This window comes from Dendrobates tinctorius, unplaced genomic scaffold (genome assembly GCF_039654945.1).
Source record: "Dendrobates tinctorius isolate UK_male_01 unplaced genomic scaffold, ASM3965494v1 ptg000070l, whole genome shotgun sequence".
Classification (NCBI taxonomy): Eukaryota; Metazoa; Chordata; class Amphibia; order Anura; family Dendrobatidae; genus Dendrobates; species Dendrobates tinctorius.
The window spans coordinates 92,225,780-92,246,365 of NW_027361738.1; the positions used below are offsets into that span (position 1 = coordinate 92,225,780).

The 20,586-nt window shown below is 44.7% G+C and overlaps 1 protein-coding gene across 1 annotated transcript; it reads left to right on the plus strand.

Annotated features, from left to right (window-relative positions):
* The first annotated feature begins 5,028 nt into the window (after nt 1-5,028).
* Nucleotides 5,029-10,704, plus strand: ARL4A (ARF like GTPase 4A). The gene is made up of 2 exons (XM_073582126.1): nt 5,029-5,180; nt 7,414-10,704. The coding sequence occupies exon 2, from the start codon at nt 7,471-7,473 to the stop codon at nt 8,071-8,073; it is 603 nt and encodes a 200-aa protein (XP_073438227.1). The 5' UTR covers nt 5,029-5,180; nt 7,414-7,470; the 3' UTR covers nt 8,074-10,704.
* The last annotated feature ends 9,882 nt before the right edge of the window (nt 10,705-20,586 follow it).

The following is a 20,586-nucleotide window of genomic DNA, read 5'->3' on the forward strand; positions in this document are numbered from 1 at the left end:
GTGGTAGAATATTTTGGCACAAACGGGAAAAGATTCTGAGGACATTTATTGGGTCGTGTGACTCGTTCGCTTTAAAACGGCGCAAAAAAAAGATAAAAGACAAAAAAGGGAACATTGGATTTTTGCATCCAATTTATGAGCACCTTCTGAAGAATTTGGAGCCAAAAAAAACTGCAGCAAATATGGCAAGAAAAAAGTGACTTTAAAATAAAAAAATTATGAACTGGGGCCAAAAGTCTATTGGAAATTTGCAGAACCTTTCATTGTGCACTGATGAAGCTTCATCTACACATAGAAAGCAAACTTGCAACATCCCCTGCTGAAATGAGCAAAGTACAGCCCAGCGGGTGCGGGAAGAAGCCAACACCTCACCTACTGTACAGAACACCCGGGTGCGGCAGGTGTGGTTGTCAGTCCGGTTATACACTAATTCTAAACCTACCAAAAAAAAATAATTAATATTAATTGGAAACAGACATAAAGTAAAAGTGGTCGAGGACACAAAGGGAAACAGTCAGCAATGGTTCGTATCACTGCAGGAGGGGGAACGATTACTACTACCTCCCTTCTCAAGGAGTCAGGGGCTACAGACAGCAGAGAGCTCCCCAAGCTAATAACTACAGAAAAGTTCTGCAACTTTCTAATACAGGCTCTAAAATAGTCCTTGTCAAGATCTTGCTTTCAGTGAATGGAAACGTGTCTACATTTACAAGCTTTGTTTGCTTTCTAATACCCTTATGTTGCTGTTTATCATCTTTTTCAAGTTTACTGCTTACTGTTAGTGCATGAAAACATGGCTTACTTGCAGCAGTGCTCTGGCAGGATGTTTGGGGTCGTTGTCCTCCTGGAAGGTGAACCTACACCCAAGTCTCGTCTTTTGCAGCCTCTAACAGGTTTTCCTCCAGAATTTCCCTGTATTTAGCTCCATCCATCTTCACATCACCTCTGACCAGCTTCCCTGCCCCTGCTGAAGAAAAGTCTCCCCCAGCAGGATGCTGCCTCCACCATCTGTGATGGTGGGGATGTTGTTTTCAGGGTGATGTGCAGTGTTAAGTTTTCCACCATATATGGAATTTTGCATTTAGGCCAAAATGTTCTCCTTCCGTCTCCATCTCACCAGAACACCTTCTTCCACATACTCACTGTGTCTCATACTTGGCTTTTTGCAAACTACAAACAGGACTTCTTATGTTTTAAAAAATGACTCTCTTCTTGCCACTTTTCCATAAAGGCCAGATTTGTTGAGTGTACAACTAATAGTTGTCCTGTGGACAGAATATCCCATCTGAGCTGTAGATCTCTGCAGCTCCAACACAGTCATCATGGCTCTTGGCTGCTTCTCTAATTAGAGCGCTCCTTGCTTGGGATGTAAGTTTAGGTGGACGGCCATGCCTTGATAGGTTTGCAGTTGTGCCATGCTCCTTCCATTATTTGGATGATTGATTTAACAGTGCTCAAATGTTCAGAGCTTGGGATATTTTTCTATAACCTAAACCTGCTTTACTCTTCTCCACAACTTTATCCCTGACAAGTCTGGTGGGCTCCTTGATTTTCATGATGCCATTCAATCCCTAATGTTATAGTTATACTGAGAAGGAATCACACACTGGTGGACTCAATTTACTAATTACAGTTGTGACTTATGAAGGTAATTGGTTGCTTAGAATTTTTATTAGAGGTATCAGACTACAGAAGGGATGAATATAAATGCACCTCACAATTTTCAGATTTATATTTATAAATTAATTGGAAAACCACTTCACTAACAGTTGCTACTTTGTGTTGGTATCACATAAAATCCAAATAAAATACATTTAGGTTTGTGGGTCTAACATTAAAAGTTCATGGGGCATGAATACTTTTTCAAGGCACTGTATGGCCTCACTGATCTTATTACTGGATAATTATCTGCGCAGTTGCAGATATCAACACGTCCATGTGACATTCCTCACATAGCGGAAAAAGCGACACGGAGGAGCGAAGTTCCACCACGTGCCACTTTCTACCCCATTCTGTTTTTAGTTGCACGTCACATAAGCAGATGCTTGAACTGACGTATCATTAGGATCGTCATTACTACCCGAGACCAAAAACACAAAAACATCAGGGGGCAAATGCTAAATAAATGTTTCAAAGAAGTGGAAAATACCAACAGAGAAAAGACTAACTCCGCTGCCCATGTTCAACCCATTCATGTTTGGTGCGACCATCACCGCCAACAAGTGCAATAACCACCAACTCCTGATCTGTCCCTAGAAAAGGCGAAACCTCCAGAAGCAGAAGGCGAATCTCCAAGAGCGAGATGCTAAGTACACACTTTCCCAGTCCATTGGGGTCTGTAGTAGTTTTGGGGGTTTGGTCTGGGCTTTGTATTAGTTTAGGGTACTGGTCTGGGGTCTGTAGTGCTTTTGAGAACAGGTCTGGGGTCTGTATAGGTTTCGGGGGGGGGGTAAGGTTTGTATTAGGTTCAGAGTTGATTCTAGTGTCTGTACTGGTTTCAGAGGAGGATGCAAGGTCTGTATTAGTTTCAGGGTCTGTATAGGTTTCAGGGGAGGGTGTAAGGAATGTATTAGTTTTGGGGTCTAGTCTGGGGTCTGTACAGGTATCAGGGGAGGGTGTAAGGAATGTATTAGTTTTGGGGTCCAGCCTGGGGTCTGTACAGGGTTTGGGGGAAGGTGTAAGGTCTGTATTAGTTTTGGGGTCCAGTAAGGGGTCTGGACAGGTTTCAGGGGAGGGTGTAAGGTTTGTATTAGTATTGGGGTCCAGTCAGGGGTCTGTACAGGTTTCAGGGGAGGGTGTAAGGTCTGTATTAGTTTTGGGGTCCAGTCTGGGTTCTGTACAGGTTTTGGGGGAAGGTGTAAGGTCTGTATTAGTTTTGGGGTCCAGTCAGGGGTCTGTACAGGTTTCAGGGGAGGGTGTAAGGTCTGTATTAGTTTCGGGGTCCAGTCTGGGGTCTGTACAGGTTTTGTGGGAGGGTGTAAGGTCTGTATTAGTTTTGGGGTCCAGTCTGGGGTCTGTACAGGTTTTGGGGGAAGGTGTAAGGTCTGTATTAGCTTTGGGGTCCAGTCTGGGGTCTGTACAGGTTTCAGGGGAGGGTGTAAGGTCTGTATTAGTTTTGGGGTCCAGTCTGGGGTCTGTACAGGTTTTGTGGGAGGGTGTAAGGTCTGTATTAGTTTCGGGGTGCAGTCTGGGGTCTGTACAGGTTTTGTGGGAGGGTGTAAGGTCTGTATTAGCTGTGGGGTCCAGTCTGGGGTCTGTACAGGTTTTGGGGGAAGGTGTAAGGTCTGTATTAGTTTTGGGGTCCAGTCAGGGGTCTGTACAGGTTTCGGGGGAGGGTGTAAGGTCTGTATTAGTTTTGGGGTCCAGTCTGGGGTCTGTACAGGTTTTGTAGGAGGGTGTAAGGTCTGTATTAGTTTTGGGGTCCAGTCAGGGGTCTGTACAGGTTTCAGGGGAGGGTGTAAGGTCTGTATTAGTTTTGGGGTCCAGTCTGGGGTCTGTACAGGTTTCAGGGGAGTGTAAGGTCTGTATTAGTTTTGGGGTCCAGTCTGGGGTCTGTACAGGTTTCAGGGGAGGGTGTAAGGTCTGTATTAGTTTTGGGGTCCAGTCTGGGGTCTGTACTGGTTTTGGGGGAGGGTGTAAGGTCTGTATTAGTTTTGGGGTCTAGTCTGGGGTCTGTACTGGTTTTGGGGGAAGGTGTAAGGTCTGTATTAGTTTTGGGGTCCAGTCTGGGGTCTGTACAGGTTTCAGGGGAGGGTGTAAGGTCTGTATTAGTTTTGGGGTCTAGTCTGGGGTCTGTACAGGTTTCAGGGGAGGGTGTAAGGTCTGTATTAGTTTTGGGGTCTAGTCTGGGGTCTGTACAGGTTTCAGGGGAGGGTGTAAGGTCTGTATTAGTTTTGGGGTCCAGTCTGGGGTCTGTACAGGTTTCAGGGGAGGGTGTAAGGTCTGTATTAGTTTTGGGGTCCAGTCTGGGGTCTGTACATGTTTCAGGGGAGGATGTAAGGTCTGTATTAGTTTTGGGGTCCAGTCTGGGGTCTGTACAGGTTTCAGGGGAGGGTGTAAGGTCTGTATTAGTTTTGGGGTCCAGTCTGGGGTCTGTACAGGTTTTGGGGGAGGGTGTAAGGTCTGTATTAGTTTTGGGGTCCAGTCTGGGGACTGTACTGGTTTTGGGGGAGGGTGTAAGGTCTGTATTAGTTTTGGGGTCCAGTCTGGGGTCTGTACAGGTTTCAGGGGAGGGTGTAAGGTCTGTATTAGTTTTGGGGTCTAGTCTGGGGTCTGTACAGGTTTCAGGGGAGGGTGTAAGGTCTGTATTAGTTTTGGGGTCCAGTCTGGGGTCTGTACAGGTTTCAGGGGAGGATGTAAGGTCTGTATTAGTTTTGGGGTCCAGTCTGGGGTCTGTACAGGTTTCGGAGGAGGGTGTAAGGTCTGTATTAGTTTTGGGGTCCAGTCTGGGGTCTGTACAGGTTTCGGGGGAGGGTGTAAGGTCTGTATTAGTTTTGGGGTCCAGTCTGGGGTCTGTACAGGTTTTGGGGGAGGGTGTAAGGTCTGTATTAGTTTTGGGGTCCAGTCTGGGGTCTGTACAGGTTTTGGGGGAGGGTGTAAGGTCTGTATTAGTTTTGGGGTCCAGTCTGGGGTCTGTACAGGTTTTGGGGGAGGGTGTAAGGTCTGTATTAGCTTTGGGGTCCAGTCTGGGGTCTGTACAGGTTTTGGGGGAAGGTGTAAGGTCTGTATTAGTTTTGGGGTCCAGTCTGGGGTCTGTACAGGTTTCGGGGGAGGGTGTAAGGTCTGTATTAGTTTCGAGGCCTTGTTAAATGACAATTTCTGTATGACACATCATTCACCGACTCCTGCTTCCTCTATGTCGCTTGCAGCCTCCAGGGGCCGCCGGTATCGCCATCTGTCGTGCATTGTTGTCTCAGTCACGACCATTATTTGGCGCCAACAGGTGAAACTGGACAATAAACATGACGGACAGGAGTCTGGACCAATGAGAAGGCGAGACAAGGCCATGAAGGGGGCAGTGCTTCGTCAACCAATCCGCGCGCGCCTTGGTTGAGGGGGCGTGGCTCGGCTCTGTGTCTCTCGCCTGGTGCCGCGCTGCTGTCAGTCTGTCGCCGCCGCCGGGAGAGGTCGGTTTTTGTGTGTGCGGACTCTGCAGCACCGCGGCCACCGTTGCAGCACAGGTACGGCTCCGGATCCTCGTCATACCTCACCGGTTACCAGCTTATAGGGCGTTTTGCGCATGGATGTGAAGACTTTTGCGTTCCAGTTGAGGCAGCGTTGTCCCTTTAAGGTGTCTGAGACCGGTCTACCTGCCATATGATCCAGCAATCTAGCATTGGGGTGCGCATACTTTTGCGGTATGCTGGGATCACCTGCTCTGTTATCCTAGGAAGAAAGCCGATGTGATGTAGCACTGGGGTGCGCATACTTCTGCAATAGTTGCACTTGGTAGGATCGCCTTCTCACTGGGGTGCACATACTTATTACAACTGCCTTATTTTTTGGTTGATAAGAATCTGCTTTTAGCTGTACTGGTCTGATCTAGCGATGGGGTGCTTACACTTTTGTACTTTTAGCCTCCTAAATACTGGCTGTCACCTGTTGCGTGGTCTCTTGTATTATACCAGGATTGTTGAGGTGCACACATTTTTGCATCTGGGTGTTCCCTGCTTTTAGACAGTTGTACTAGACCTCTACATAGAGACGGATCAGTGGATTGTATTTACAGTGCAAACTGAAAGGGGTAGGGTTGGGGTGCACATACTTGTGCACCTGGCTTGTTTTCACAGTTGCCAAAAAAAAAAAAAAAAATCCACAGATTAAAATGTGGCTGTAGATCAGTGGATTTGCCAGGTGAGGTCTAGTGTTGTGGGTGCACATACTTTTCAGCTGCTTAGTGACAAGTCTTGCATCAATCCTTGCACCACAATATGGCTGACCTGGATCAGTGCATTGTGCCTGTGTTAGACTAATACAGGGGTGTAGATACTTTTGCAATCACATTCCTTGTGTTTTGACAGTAGTCTTGTAACGCATTGATCTATGTCAGCTGGATTTTATGCCATGGTGTGGGTTTAGATGTATAATGTGCAATAGGGGGGGGGGGGGGGGGTGGTACACATACTTCAGCAGTCATTTGCTGCTTTTATACATGAAAGGATCACTTACTATCCTGTCACTGGTCTAGATAAGTGCATGATGTACAGACTAGTAGAGGGGGGGGGTAAACTTTTGCACATCCTGATTGTAAGAAGTGGCAATAGTCTTCCAACCCCTGTAAGCATACTGTAAAGTGACTGGCCCATAGCAGTTTAGTGCATTGGGATGGTAGGGGGTGTTATTAGTTAATCCTTGTCTATTTAACTCCTGACGTGACCTGACAGCTTTGCAGTATGGCGGTCTTAATGAGCCGTGTGCCCCCCATGGAGTATGCCGCAGTGTCTCTGCACCCGGTGGGCCTTATATATACATTTGGCCCAGTAAAACTATTCCCGGCTGGGCCCATTCCCAGTGCCCCAAACATTCCCCCCCACAGGCGGCGTAAGGTGATGTAGCACTGAGTCCTTAACCGAGCCATCACCCCTCTTCCTGCAGGATTTGTTTTTCCTCTCTGCACACTATCGCCAGGAGCGGCCATTATCAGCCGGAGGGATACCGGGGCGGTGGGATTATTTGGCAGCTCTGGGCTGTCAGTCATAATCCATGTATTGGTCTGAGTCTTCGGTCTGGTGCCTACATGCATAATTTAGTGCTGCCATCATACATTAGTAAGCGTGCACCGCGCAGCCTCACACGCTCCTACCTCTCCTGAGGTCCATAGACCCTTACTCATTCCTATTTTAAAGAATTAACATTTTAAATCCGCACCCTATTAAAATACACACGAGTGCAGTATTTGCCTATTCTTTCTTTATCTTTAATTCTTGCGTTCTTTTTTCCTGTATACTGTTACTATGATGGGTTAAATCCATACTTCAGTAATATCAATATGCAATATATTCTATTGCTGTAGTTAACTGCACCCTTCATTAAAATAACTTCTTACTAATTGGACACTTTTTATATTCTGTTCCTTTACTAATAAATTTGCACTTATATTTTTTCTTCTGCTGCGTCAATTATCAAGTTAAATCTGGACTTCAGTCCTAAAAACTTGACTTTGTGATTTTATATTTTTCACTGTTTTATGGCTCCTTTCAAATGTTGTGAATTTTTTATACATGCACACTGCCGTCAGTGTGAACACCGTCTTGGGCTGGGGCTACACGGTGACAAATGTTAGCTAGGTGTTTGCTTCACAATGCAAAAAGCATTTTGTTTTCACTGAATTTAACCTGATTAAATTTATTTGATTTCTCAGGTTTTTTTATGTCTTATTAATTTTTATTTTTTTATTTTTTCTGTTTTATTTAGGCAACTTATTGGAATAGAGTTGGATTTTCTCAAACTGGTTTTATAGTATTCTACAACATGGGAAATGGCCTTTCAGAGCAGACTCCTATCCTTTCGGGGATCTCTCCGTTTCAGGCGCTGCACATTGTCATTTTGGGTCTGGACTGCGCCGGTAAGACGACCGTGTTGTACCGGTTACAGTTTAACGAATTTGTCAACACCGTCCCCACCAAAGGATTTAACACGGAGAAGATTAAAGTTCCCTTGGGCAATTCCAAATCTGTTACCATTCACTTCTGGGACGTTGGAGGTCAGGAGAAACTGAGGCCGCTGTGGAAGTCTTATACCCGCTGCACGGATGGGATTGTGTTTGTGGTGGACTCTGTGGACGCGGAACGCATGGAGGAAGCCAAAACGGAACTGTACAAAATTACCAAAATCTCCGAGAACCAAGGAGTCCCGGTTCTCGTTGTGGCTAACAAGCAAGACCTCAGGAACTCCTTATCTTTGGCAGAAATTGAGAAGCTGCTGGCGCTAAACGATCTCAGTTCGTCCACGCCGTGGCACCTCCAGCCCACCTGCGCCATTATCGGGGACGGCCTGAGGGAGGGCATTGAGAAGCTCTACGAAATGATCATAAAGCGAAGGAAAATGCTCCGACAGCAGAAGAAAAAGAGATGAAAGCTCGTCGCGGGGGTCCGTGGAGCGCGGCAAAACGGCGTAGTTCTGCCCGTCAGTATGCTGACGTTACCCAGGGTTAGGTCGGGATCCCTGGACCCGGCTGGTGTTAAAGTTACGTTCCATCTTAATTTCTAGTCGTGCAGTGATTCTCGCGGCGTCTGAGTCGTGTAAGCACCAGGAGACCCGACCGTGTACGTCAGCGGGTGCGCGCGGCCTCGTGAATGTTTGCAAGGTGCTGACTTTTGTATGAAGCCTTTTCAGGAGAGTGAATGCTTCTGAGACGCAGTGGAGATGAAATGGGTCATCAGACGTTCCTCGCAGCCCTCCCTGATCTTATACAGTATCCACCATTCCAACTATATCGGCGCGGGGGGCCGGATATAATCCACGCAGATCTTTACTTTTAGGACTCGTTCATGCAGTGCATGAATGATTTCTGTTTTTTCTTTTAGGTGTAAATTTTTTTGTGACCTCACAATGCTGTGCATTAAATAAATCAATGAATTGTCTATGGATGGGGGGGGGGGGGGGACTGGAATTCCATGTCCTGTGTTACAACATGGCTTCCTTCACTTTTCTCACACTAGTTTAGATAATCTCATTTTATATAAACTCCAATTGCAGCCAAAGCTGCATCCAGAATTTTTGTATTTTATTTTTCAGTTTCACGAATGCAGCTTTGACTGTGACTGGAGTGAAAAGGTCACGTATAATTCAATATTGAGACTTGACATAAGTTTAGTTAACTTAAAGCCACTCTTTAAAATGACGTCATTGTTTGGGTGCAGTTTTAGAAGTCATGATACTTTGGTACAGAAGCACAATATGGATGGTAACAATTTTTTTTTTTTTTTACTCTTTAAATGTGTATTTTGGGGAGGGGTGGGATGAAAGTAGCAGGTATAATTGTTATGGTACAGTTAGCTCCACCTACGGTAGTTCTCCTTTTGTCACCTCCTTACTGTATACCCCTTTTAATAAAGAGCACCCTCAAATGGTTGCAACAGGTAGTGAAAATCTTTGCAGGCGGGAGAAAACCAAATGCCATACTTTAAAAAAAAAAAAAAAAAAGCGCTAAATTTAGCAAAAGCCCCAGAAAAGTTGTGAATTTTGCTGACATTTCGGTAGTTGCTTCCAATTTAGCCTCAACTCTAAAGGGTCAACCATGCCTACAAGAAAATAAATGTGCTAATTGTTTTTTTTTTTTTCCTTGGTCACCGGTGTTACTTAATGCAGAGCAATCGCCCACCATTGCTGTGTCATAGGCGCTGTATTGTATGTAGACGTTATCTGAGTGGTAGGGAAACAAGGCCCTAAGGCTAGTTTCACATTTGCGTTTAAGGCGGCCTGTGCATGGCTACCTCTAAGCCCCGCCTCTACCAGTAGCTCCGCCTACAGGTGCATGACGCTGCATGCGTCCTGCGTCCCATATCTTTAGCACTGGGGACGCAGGCCGTGCGCAGGTATGCATTTGGCGGCGCATGCATCCTTTTGACGCTGTGCCAACCAGCGCCTAACGCAACCTGTTGCAATATTGGTGCGGTCGGCGCAGCGTCAAAAGGATGCATGCGCCGCCAAACGCATACCTGCGCACGGCCTGTGTCCCCAGTGCTAAAGGTAGGGGACGCATGCAGCATCATGCGCCTGTAGGCGGAGCTGCTGGCAGAGGCACGGCAGGGGGCGGGGCTTAGTGGCAGCCGTGCGCAGGCCGCTGTTGCGGCCTTAAATGCAAATGTGAAACTAGCCTTAGATGTGCAGATTTGTTTGGTGATCAGACCACCTTTATCCTCTCCCCACCCCATGATCCACCATTAGTGTGGGATTAAAGGAAAAATACATTTGCTGCTTTCTTTCAGAAACGGTGCCTCATTTATCTTAGTTTTCTAGAGATTAATGAGAAGTGAATCGCATAACTTTTGGTCAAATGTAAAAAATTTTGATTTACCACTTTTTTTTTTTTTTTTTTTTCCTTCCCTCTCACTCAAATAATCTTTATATAGTGCCAACATATTCACAGCTCTTTACAATTCAGAGGTTCAAAATGGCTGCCGGATGCTTCTTTGCTGCGTCAGTTCTAGGGTTGGGAGGTTGACTAAACTATATAATCTTTTCAGTTCCTCTTAATCTGATGCGCGCGCGTGGCCCTGATGCGCGCGCGTGGCCCTGATGCGCGCGTGTGGCCCTGATGCACGCCTTAGGCTGACCTGGAGTTGAGTAGAGTTCTGGGAGGAGAACTGGCAAAGTGTGACCCTAACTTTTTTTTTTTTTTCTCTTAACTAAATGGGGCTGAGCTACATTTCCACACAATCTGTGGTGTCATTTTGGAAGAAAGCAGCCATGTGTTTTTGTTTTTTGTTTTTCTCTCTACCTGGTTTGCTTGTTGCCCGGTGTTGAGGTCGATCTGTGATGAATTTACATTGTACTTCCTGCCAATGACGGGGTATTGACTTGGCTGATACTAGAAAACGACAGCCTATATTTGTCATGGATTTTAACAACTGGTCAATAATATGATGAATGTGCACAACAACTTTTCTGTCCAAGTCATTAAAAAGACAAATGTAAAAAAGCTGATATTTTTTTTAAATATATTTATTTGACATGTTTGAATAAAGTTCTACATCTTCACAACTCTGGTTGTTGAACCTGATGTTTAATTGTTCTCCAGGATTGTATAAATAAAGCTTATTGAAGGTGTAGAGCAGGCCAACAATGTACTAGGCCTCGCGTCACCTGTTCATCCCTTACCCACAATATGTAGATCATTACCGCAGCCCCTGACTGTCTTGTGTATTAATGACTGTACAACAGCCCACCTAATCGCTGCTCTCATGTCCTAATGTCTGCTGGCCGGCCATGAGAATGTGGTTGCTATGGGCTTTTTAATCAAGAAATGGAGATCTCCTTTAAGATGTGATCTGCTTTAGATAAATATTACACTTCATTTTATTCCTTAAATCTATATATTACCCTATGGCAGCTGCCTGACAGCTCTGCGACCACTGTCAGACACGTGCGACAGCCTGCACACGTGTTTGTTACGGTGATGTCTGTTTTATAATGAAAAACAAAATGGCCGCCACCTGCAGGGTCATCACATCACAGCTCAGTCTCTGGTGCTGTATGTCGCGTGCACACGTATGTGTATATACACACATTTATACTCGGATGTAGCAGAGCTGACCGGTATAGCGATCATGGACTTTCTGTAAATTGCTGCCCTGAGATGATGGTCCACAGGGCCCCTGCAATGGTGTCTCGCTGACCAATGGCGGTCTGATGTTCAGCTCTGCCATGTCAGTGTGTAAATTCCTTTAAAATCCTGATCACTTTTAGTTACTAGGGCTATGTGACCGTAAGACAAATCTGGTACGACTTTTCTCAGTGTTGCTCAGGGGGAAAAAGGTCTCCACCTTCAGTCAGTGTGAAAATCAGACCACACTTGGATGATAACCAAATGGTCTGTGGTATTAGACCCACAGATATAAATGACCAACATCTGATTTTTCAGAGGTAAATCGTTCATGCCTCGGACCACTGAGATAAAAAAAATCAAATGTGCACAACCCCATAGAATAACATGGGAACCAGTACGAGCCATTAAAAACAACGGATAGCACAGTTGTGTGCACGAGTGCTTATGGTGGCAGCCATTGTAATGTGTTTTAAAAAAAAAAATAAAATGGGGTGATGTTTACAATTTGTGTTCCTCCTCCAGACCAGCTATTTCTCAAACTATCCTTTAACTCCCTTCCTGCTCCATGATGTACCATTACATGTGTATGGAGTGGACTGAGGAATGGAGCCATTTTGGCGCTCCTCTTGGGCTTCATACGGCATTTACAGTATATACATGGTGGGTCATTTATATGGATACACCTAAATAAAATGGGAATGGTGACAGTTTTCTTGCATAGGGCGTCTTGCATTGAAATCTGCTGCAATGACCCGGGTACTGCGTTCACCAGGCATCAACACAATTTCTATCCGCTCCTCACGTGTCCACCTCTGTGTCAGGTCAATGGCTGTAAACAAAGACTTGTAAATAACTCATGAAAGAATAAAGTTGTGTTAAAACCAAGCACACCATTGTTTTTCTTGTGAAATTCTCGATAAGTTTGGGTCACATGACCCTCTTCCCATTGGGAAAAAAGTTGAATCCAAAATGACTTGACTTCAAAATGGCCGCCATCTAGAAAAGTTTCCCCCCTCCCATATACTAATGTGCCACAAACAAAGTTGATATCGCCAACCATTCCCATTTTATATAGGTGTATCCATATAAATGGCCCGCCCTGTAGTACAAGTGATCAGACGATTGCAGACTCCAGACACACAGGGCTGTTAAAAATACAGTATAAAGTTAAGCTTTTTACCTTTGGGAGCAGAGTTTGTCTTTAACAATATTGACGTAAATAAGCATAATCTTGAATCGCCCTCTCCACCCATGCTTCTGTTACAAAAAAAGTATTGTCACTTGTAAAACTTTTTTTTTTATGAGCCTAACCCCTAAGGTAAATGCCATATGGGAGAAAAGTCAAAATACAAATTTCTGAAAAAATGAAAAATGTTAGAAAATAAATAGAAACTTTTTTTTATATACTGGAACTTTTTTTTACAAACTTAATACATAAAAATAAAAAGGACCCGAATTTGGCCTCACAGTAATTGTATTGATCTGGACAATCCTATTGCTAGGGCCTTTCCTTGTACAATGAATGATGTAACCTTGAAACCCTGAACAGAAAAATTCTATTTAGTGCATTATATGGTAACGTAAATGGCATAATTCAAAACTACAAATCATTCAGTATAGACAAGTGGATTCATATAGCTATGAACATAGGGGGCAAAGTTTTGAAGGTTCATGGAAGAAGGGGAGGAAAAAAGGAACGTGCAAAAATATAAATTTTCTGCATCTTTAAGAGATAATCCTATCCTTTGATTTTGCTATGAAAATGTTTCAATAGAATTTTTGGTGCCCCGGGACGTCGGCTACTCTTCCTCCACTACTTCTTTCTGGCAGGGAAGCAACACACTGAAGCGGGCACCCTCCCTCACACACTGCTCAGGCTGTATAGTGACAGATCTACTTTATAGGGTAATCTGGATTATTGGCATTTGCTTATATACAAGGCCACAAACATGTGACTTAAAGGGTTATTCCACCACCGCTCACTTCTACATCAGCAGGCATCCTGCACCCATCCTAGTCATCAGCACCTGCAGCTTCACCTTTGGGGTGCACAGGCCACTCAGATCCATGGCATAAGTAGAAGTCCATATGTGGAGTCCCTTTTTGAAAGTTTTTGCCCACTTCCCCGTAGAGAAATCGCCCTAATGCCTCAGTCAAAACAGTAACAACATAACTCACCAGCAGTCTGACATCCTGGGGAGCAGCACAGAAGCTGCCCCTGTTTTTTTTTCTTTTGTTTCACACTGATCTGTTATTTCACGCAGGAGTTTTGTTTATTTGGACGCTTCATGGTGGAAAGTGAAGAATTTTGTTAGTGTCTCCTAAATTCTTTTCATTCCATCAGACCACAAGGTTTGTGCTGACATTCTGTGAGTTTGTATTAACAAATTGCTTATATAACAATTCCCAAACTATCTCAAGTTAGAAAAAGTCAGAATTCCTTTAAGCATCTGATTGTCTAGAAAACGCAAGAATTCTGGAATATAGCATAATAGAATCCCTTGCAAGATTAAAAAACAAACCTGATCATCCAGTGCAATTTTGTGAGTTAGGTGGGTGGTCCAGGTTTTGTAATTGTGAAGAACAAGGGCCCATATAACAAATGTATTTATCCATGTAGTTAATGAGAAGAGGCCTCATAGTGGCTGTAGGACTATCCCGGCATCACTAGGTCATCGATGGCGTCCCAACGTGGATATTCTCCTAACTTGGAACACTCCAAAGTAATTACCGGTACATTCATTTTCTGAGGTTCTTTAAAAGAATTGCTTTATTGATCCTGTAGTATAAAACGCACAAAAAATGGTCGAATGCAACAGCACAAAAATTAAAAGGGCAGAAAAATATCTGCTGCGCTCCCAGGCTACATGGTTCAGGCCTACATGGTCCTTTGAAAATGGGGCTTGATGGGTGTCATTTTGTAAATCGAAATGTTCTAGCCTTTTATCATTGTCTGAACATGGACCATGATGCACGGAGCGGCCGCCTGTCAGAAGTCTCTGAGATCGGGTCAGACCAGTGTCTGCTGTGTGCATTGCCGTGATAAAAAGATGTGTGAATATAGGCTGGGACATCACCCATCAACTTATATAAAGTGAAAATTAAATAATGAATAAAGCAAATAAAATATGGAGAATTGGACCCTAAGGCCGGAGTCACACTGCAGCGAGATACGGCCGAGTCTCGCAGGTTAAAACCAAGCTCTGGCACCGGCACTCTGGAGCAGAGCGTGCAGCTCCATGTATTGCTGTGCGGCTGCACGCTCCGCTCCAGAGTGCCGGCGCCAGAGCTTGGTTTTAACCTGCGAGACTCGGCCGTATCTTGCTGTGTGTGATCCCGGCCTAAGTGTATTTTTATTTTCAATCCTCTGACCACTCCCTTCTGAGAATTTTCAAGATGGGACACCATTGAATCAAACTTTGTATGTAAACACGAATGTGCAAAGAACAAGCTGAGATCTTTTACATCGTGTCCTTTTCCTCCTCCTCGGCTTCTTCCTTAGTCATTGGGAAGTTCAGTGGCTGAAGTTTGTATCTGTCGTCTTTTGGTTATTATATCACTCCGCCCTGATCTCTACAGTTCTCATTACTCCTTATGTAACTTGCAGTCATTCCACTAATTGGTTGCAACTTTCGCTCTCTCTTTATCCGTCGTTACGTGTTTACATGGCAGCTGACGAAATGTGGAAACTGCTAAGTGATTTTAGCTGCCACCAGATTTCTCAGTTTATAAGACAGAACAAATAGGTACGCGCCTCGTTCCGGCTCATGCACTGCGCTAATTGGCAGTAATGAGATTTTCCCAGAGCTGCAGTGCAGCAAAGTATCAATTTGCATAAATATTTATGGAATTAGGATGATAATAAGGGGAAGTGTTATGAATGAGTCACCGAGGAGGAAAAAACAAAAAGCAAGCTAAGCCCAGAAAACCGGAGAGGTTGGTAACTAGCGGATTGCAGACCCTTGATCCTATCCACAACAACTAGCAGTAGCCGTGGAGCGTGCCTACGTTGGTCCTAGACGCCTCGTCACGGCCGGAGAACTAAATAAGCCTAAAGAAAGAAAGGGAAAATCTAAACTGCCCCAGAGCAGACCCCCAAAGCAATAGACAGCCCCCAACATGTATTGTTGGTGAAACAAGATGAAAACACAGACACAGATAGAAAGGCTGAGCAAATGATGGGGCCCTCGCTAACTAGAAAGGACAGGAAAGAAAAGCTGCTATCTGCAATCACGCAAAAAACCCTGCCAAAAAGAATGTCCAACACGTCTGATAGAAAAAGGCCCTGAAGTCACTAGACTTCAAATCACTATATCAGCACTCAGGTATATTCTGAAGACAGAGCAAAAGAGATCAACTGATCAGAGACAAAATGGGGATTCAGCCCAGTCCCAGCCAGGGCTGGCTGAACACAAAAACTAAACCAGACAAAAACTCATATGAACAATAGCAGAGAAAACTTAGCTTTAGGAAGGCAGGAACCAAACTGGAAACCAGGAGCCACAGTCAGGAAAAATCACCAGCAAGAAACTAGGGAGTTGGTTGCCTTAAATCCAATCAGAAACTCCTGATGTCCAATTGCAGTCCTCCTCCTCATGTGGCCGGTCTCTGCCATTTAGATCAGCTTCATTACCTCCCTTCACCAACAGAGGGAGTCGAGATAGAGAACTCACTACTCCTCTGTCAGCACAGCCAGCTCCATAACCCTCACCAGAAGCCAGAGGCAAACCCGAAAAAATGAGCTCACAACAGGGAAGAATCCACACGGGTATGAAGCTTTCAAAGAGAGAGTCCAGCTTAAAAATCAGGACCAGGTTTCTCCACCCACCATGTTCCATTTATAAAATTGGAGCTCCATGTTGTTAAGGGCTCATTGGGCCCATAGGCATCAGGGCGACTGTTGCTTTTGTAGCACTCTATTCCTACACACCGGCTTAGAATTGAGCATTGAGTTGCGGTCCCTAATCCTACAAACAGCGATATCCAGCGGGGAGTTGGGTCGGAGGTGTCACATGTAGCGAGATCGCTACTGATATCTCTGTTCCGTCACAAAATCGGTGACGCTTTAGCGATCTCGCTATGTGTGAAGGGGGCTTTATATAAAAGCACAGGCTCTTTCCAGTACTTATTTGCCTTGTGCTTTCCTTCTTATCTGTAGCCTGTATTCTCTGCTCCTCCCTGAGACTGTTCATGCTTCCTACCCTCTCCTCACCATGGAGATTTGCTAAGAACCACCTCCCTGCTGCTATTACTAATGCTGATAAATTGGAGTGGAGCGCAAAGAGAGACATCAGAACTGAGCAAGAGCTTGGAGGGGTTTCCAACAGTTTTGCCAAAGCACTGAGCTAGAGGGAGGACTTACAGTCTACAGCAGTAAAATGGTAGAACGTTTTTAATATAACTTTTATAAAGTTGGTATATTTTGCATTTAAGAAACAAATAAACAATTAAACAAAATTAATTCTCTATGAAGGTTTGCATAACCTTTACATGCCTTCTGCCACGTTCTGGAACTCAATGAACCCTCCGCTACCCTATATATTATAACATTCAGAAGGAAGATTCTGCACTTCGGTGACTGATGTAGATCCTGATGTTCTTGAGTCTCCCACATCCAGAAGTGACATTTCCATGTCTGCGCCACCATCAAAGTGAGGGCATTTTTAGATAATTTCTTGATAAATATTTTTACTGGGTGTTCTCCATTAGAGAGCAAGGGCGACTTTGAGTTCTGACATTCCCATCAGGAGTTCCACAATCCCTACCACAACCTCATCGATCGATGTGATGAAGGAGCAAATGGAGCCACTCCGGTGACCAGGAATCCTCTCTCAATGACTTCCAAACCTCCGACCCGACTCCCCGCTGGATATCGCTGATCGCGCAAGCTCGGCCTGGTTCATTTCTCGTTGCCGGCTTCCTGCTGGCGCCGCCGAGCGACTCCATGGACGCAGGCGGAAGACGTCACCTTCGCTGCATGTGACAGGTAAGTATCAACCGCCGACCGCTGCTGCGTCGCTGGTGAGATCTGCCTGTTTGGCAGCTCACTAGTGACCATTTAGAGATGCACCAGCGATCTTGACCGGGTCATATCGTTGTGGGGATCGCTGGTGCATCGATAAATGTAACGGGGCCTTAAGGTAGTAAAGTCAGAAGCAACCTAGATATACACAGACCTCACATCCAGCCTATATTACTGAGAGAGAGACTCATACCTCACATCCAGCCTATGTTAGTGGGAGAGACACAGATCTCACATCCAGCCTATAATACTGGAGGACATTCAGACCTCACATCCAGCCAATATTACTGGCAGATACACACAGACCTCACATCCAGCCTTTATTACTGGGAGAGACACACAGAGCTCACATCCAGCCTATATTACTGGGAGAGACACACAGAGCTCACATCCAGCCTATATTACTGGGAGAGACACACTCACCTCACATCCAACCTATATTACTGGGAGAGACACACAGAGCTCACATCCAGCCTATATTACAGGGAGACACACAGACCTCACATCCTCCTCTGTTAGTGGAGGATATTCAGACCTCACTTCCAGCCAATATCACAGAGAGGCATGCAGACTTCACATCCAGCCTACAATACTGTTTGACCCACGGATCTCATATCCATCCTATATTACTGGGAGAGACACTCACACAAGGAAAAAAATCTGAAACTTGGATCAGGCTGCAAATTGCTTATCAGAAGGTCTGAAAATGAATGAAAGAATGAAGATCGCAGATTGAAATGTTTATTACACAAAGATAACCAATAACATGTAAAAAATAAAGCATTTATTTTATGTCAAAGGCGTCCTTAACTTCTATGATTTTTAAGAGGAGGTTCTAAAGGAAGGGTCCCACTTTGACTTCGTATTTGGGGTTAGCCGAGTCACAGTGTACGTCGCCTTTCAGCTATACTAATGTTTTTGCTTCAATGTCAATAATAGACGTCCATTCATATCCTGTCAAAACAAAGCCTGGGGATAGAGGAATCTGTGGCATGTACTATAAGGTGACGGGGGTCTGCACGAGATGTCGGTGTACAGTATGAGTACACAGCGAACAGCTGGTCACAGACTCACATGGACGGCGTGTTAGGACTTCTGTGGAATGTAGCACGGGATACATTATACGGAAGCAGCGATGCAAAAGATGTTTTGACAGAATCGTATCATTTACATGTTATCACTTCAATGACTCCAGGCTGCTGAATGACATCTTAAGGGGGCTTTACACCAGCGATCCTGACCGGGTCGTATCATGGTCGGGATCGCTGGTGCATCGCTAAATATAAAGGGGGCTTAGAGTCCAGGATGGGGATCAAGTGCAATGAGATTCTGGAGAAGTGAATATAACATTGTGATAAGCCTTTGTAACCCAACCCAAGTCATCTCCACTCCTTCAAAGCTCCATTACCTGTAGTCTTGTTGGCATAGTCGTCTCTCATGTTTATTCCCTCTTTTAGGCTTGGAGAAAATGGCTACAAGACAGATCACTCTGTGCAGAGGCTCCCGGACAAAATTATATATATGAATGGGATTGTATCACTAAGAACCCAAGGGTACTATCACCATGACAAGAAAATTGCAAAATTTCTGAACCAGTTGTACTTTTTGAGACTTTCTTGTTATATTCTTGGTACTCTAGATATTTTGCAATGTGACCACATTTGCATTGGGCTGCAATATTGCTGCTGCACAGAGTAATGTTTGGCCGTGAGATCTGTGTTGTGGCAAAAATCACCTTCTAGTCCCAGCGGGGTTGTAAAGACCTGGTTAAGCTGACATGTATGGACAGCTTTAGCCACTTCTATAATGTCTGAATGTCTTGGATTTGCTCGTAACACGGCCATAAAAAAATATGGACTTGATTACTAAAAGATTTGGCTTAAGGCCATCATACACCTTAGCGTAGCCAATATCGGTGGGTTCAGCCACCAGTGTAATGTGCATGGTCGCCTCCTGACTCTATCCCGACAGATGATGTTGGGAGACTTCAGGATCTGACATATCCAATTTCGGACTGTCAATCTTTTTTTCTAAGCTTCCACCAGACGAGTCTGACAAAAACTCTTTCGTAGAGAGCACAGGTCCTCTCAACAGACCCAAGCACTCCTGTGAATGGAGAAGTCTGCCAGGCAAATGATCAGCCACACAAATGGCGGACAGCTATCTATTGTGCATGGGGTCCTTTAATGGATAAAATTAGGTAGCGGAGAGCAAGAGATTGTGTGTTCTTCACCCTAAGCTAATGAAGAACTAGAAATGGTGACAGACCACACAACTGTTATTACTCCCATGAGTTGGAGGGACAGCCCAACCCTCTGCCTGGCATCCATCCATTTTTCCTGACAACAACCATATATACGGAAGTTGTCAGGAGTAGGAGCAGGCTCAGCAGATGAGCCGACCATTTTACTCTGATCACTGCAGTTTACACCTGTAGCACAAAGCAACCATGGCATCTAAGGACTCCTTCTTGGACCCCAAGGATGTGATTTTGAGAACCTGGTGGGTCATTGAGTGGATTGATCACCATGGTATGGATCCATTTCTCAGTGGTCTCGTGTCTATGGCCACCTTTGCCCACTTCTATGGAATCAAAGTGTCGTAAATTATAAGATTGATTCAATCCACAACTATGTTTTGCTCTCATTGGCCTCTTCTTTGGTGGTGAGACATCTTGCGTCTTGATGGATTCAGCCAATATTTCTGTAGTTGAGATGTATTATGATGGACCATGTCACAATTTTATGGTTTTGCTCCTCGATAGTCTCATGCCTTTGGTCAGCTCTGGTCACATCTATAATGTCGAAGTGTCCTGCATTACATAGAAGTCATCACAATGTTACAGTTCCCTCCTTAACACATTTTATGAGCTTTATGCCAAGTGATTGAGTTGATATTCCTAGAAGGACGGGACATTGTGTTCATCACAGCCCAAGCTTCTTCTCTTTCCGAGTAACTAATAATTAAAGATAGCATCTATCGACCAACTCCCATGTTTACCTGGAGAACGAGGCGTAATGTGCTGCAGACAATGTGGAGACTCCTTCGCTCTTCTGCTGCCTGGGGCTGTAGGTAAAGTGTAGTCTTCTTTACTACCTGTACAGCTTAGCATGATCAGGGCCACAAGATGCCGACATTCTGTATTCACAGCAGACAGGTCTGAACAGGAACATAAATGAATGTATCTAGAGTCTGCTGCAACTTCACAAGAAAGCTTGTACGTTGTATAGAGTCATTCTGCTACTTTCCAAAATACTTTTTACCCCTGATTTATTGAGACTGGCAAGAGTGCACC

Coding starts and splice junctions, on each gene's coding strand:
- ARL4A (XM_073582126.1), top strand. CDS start 7,471: ATGGGAAATGGCCTTTCAGAGCAGACTCCTATCCTTTCGGGGATCTCT.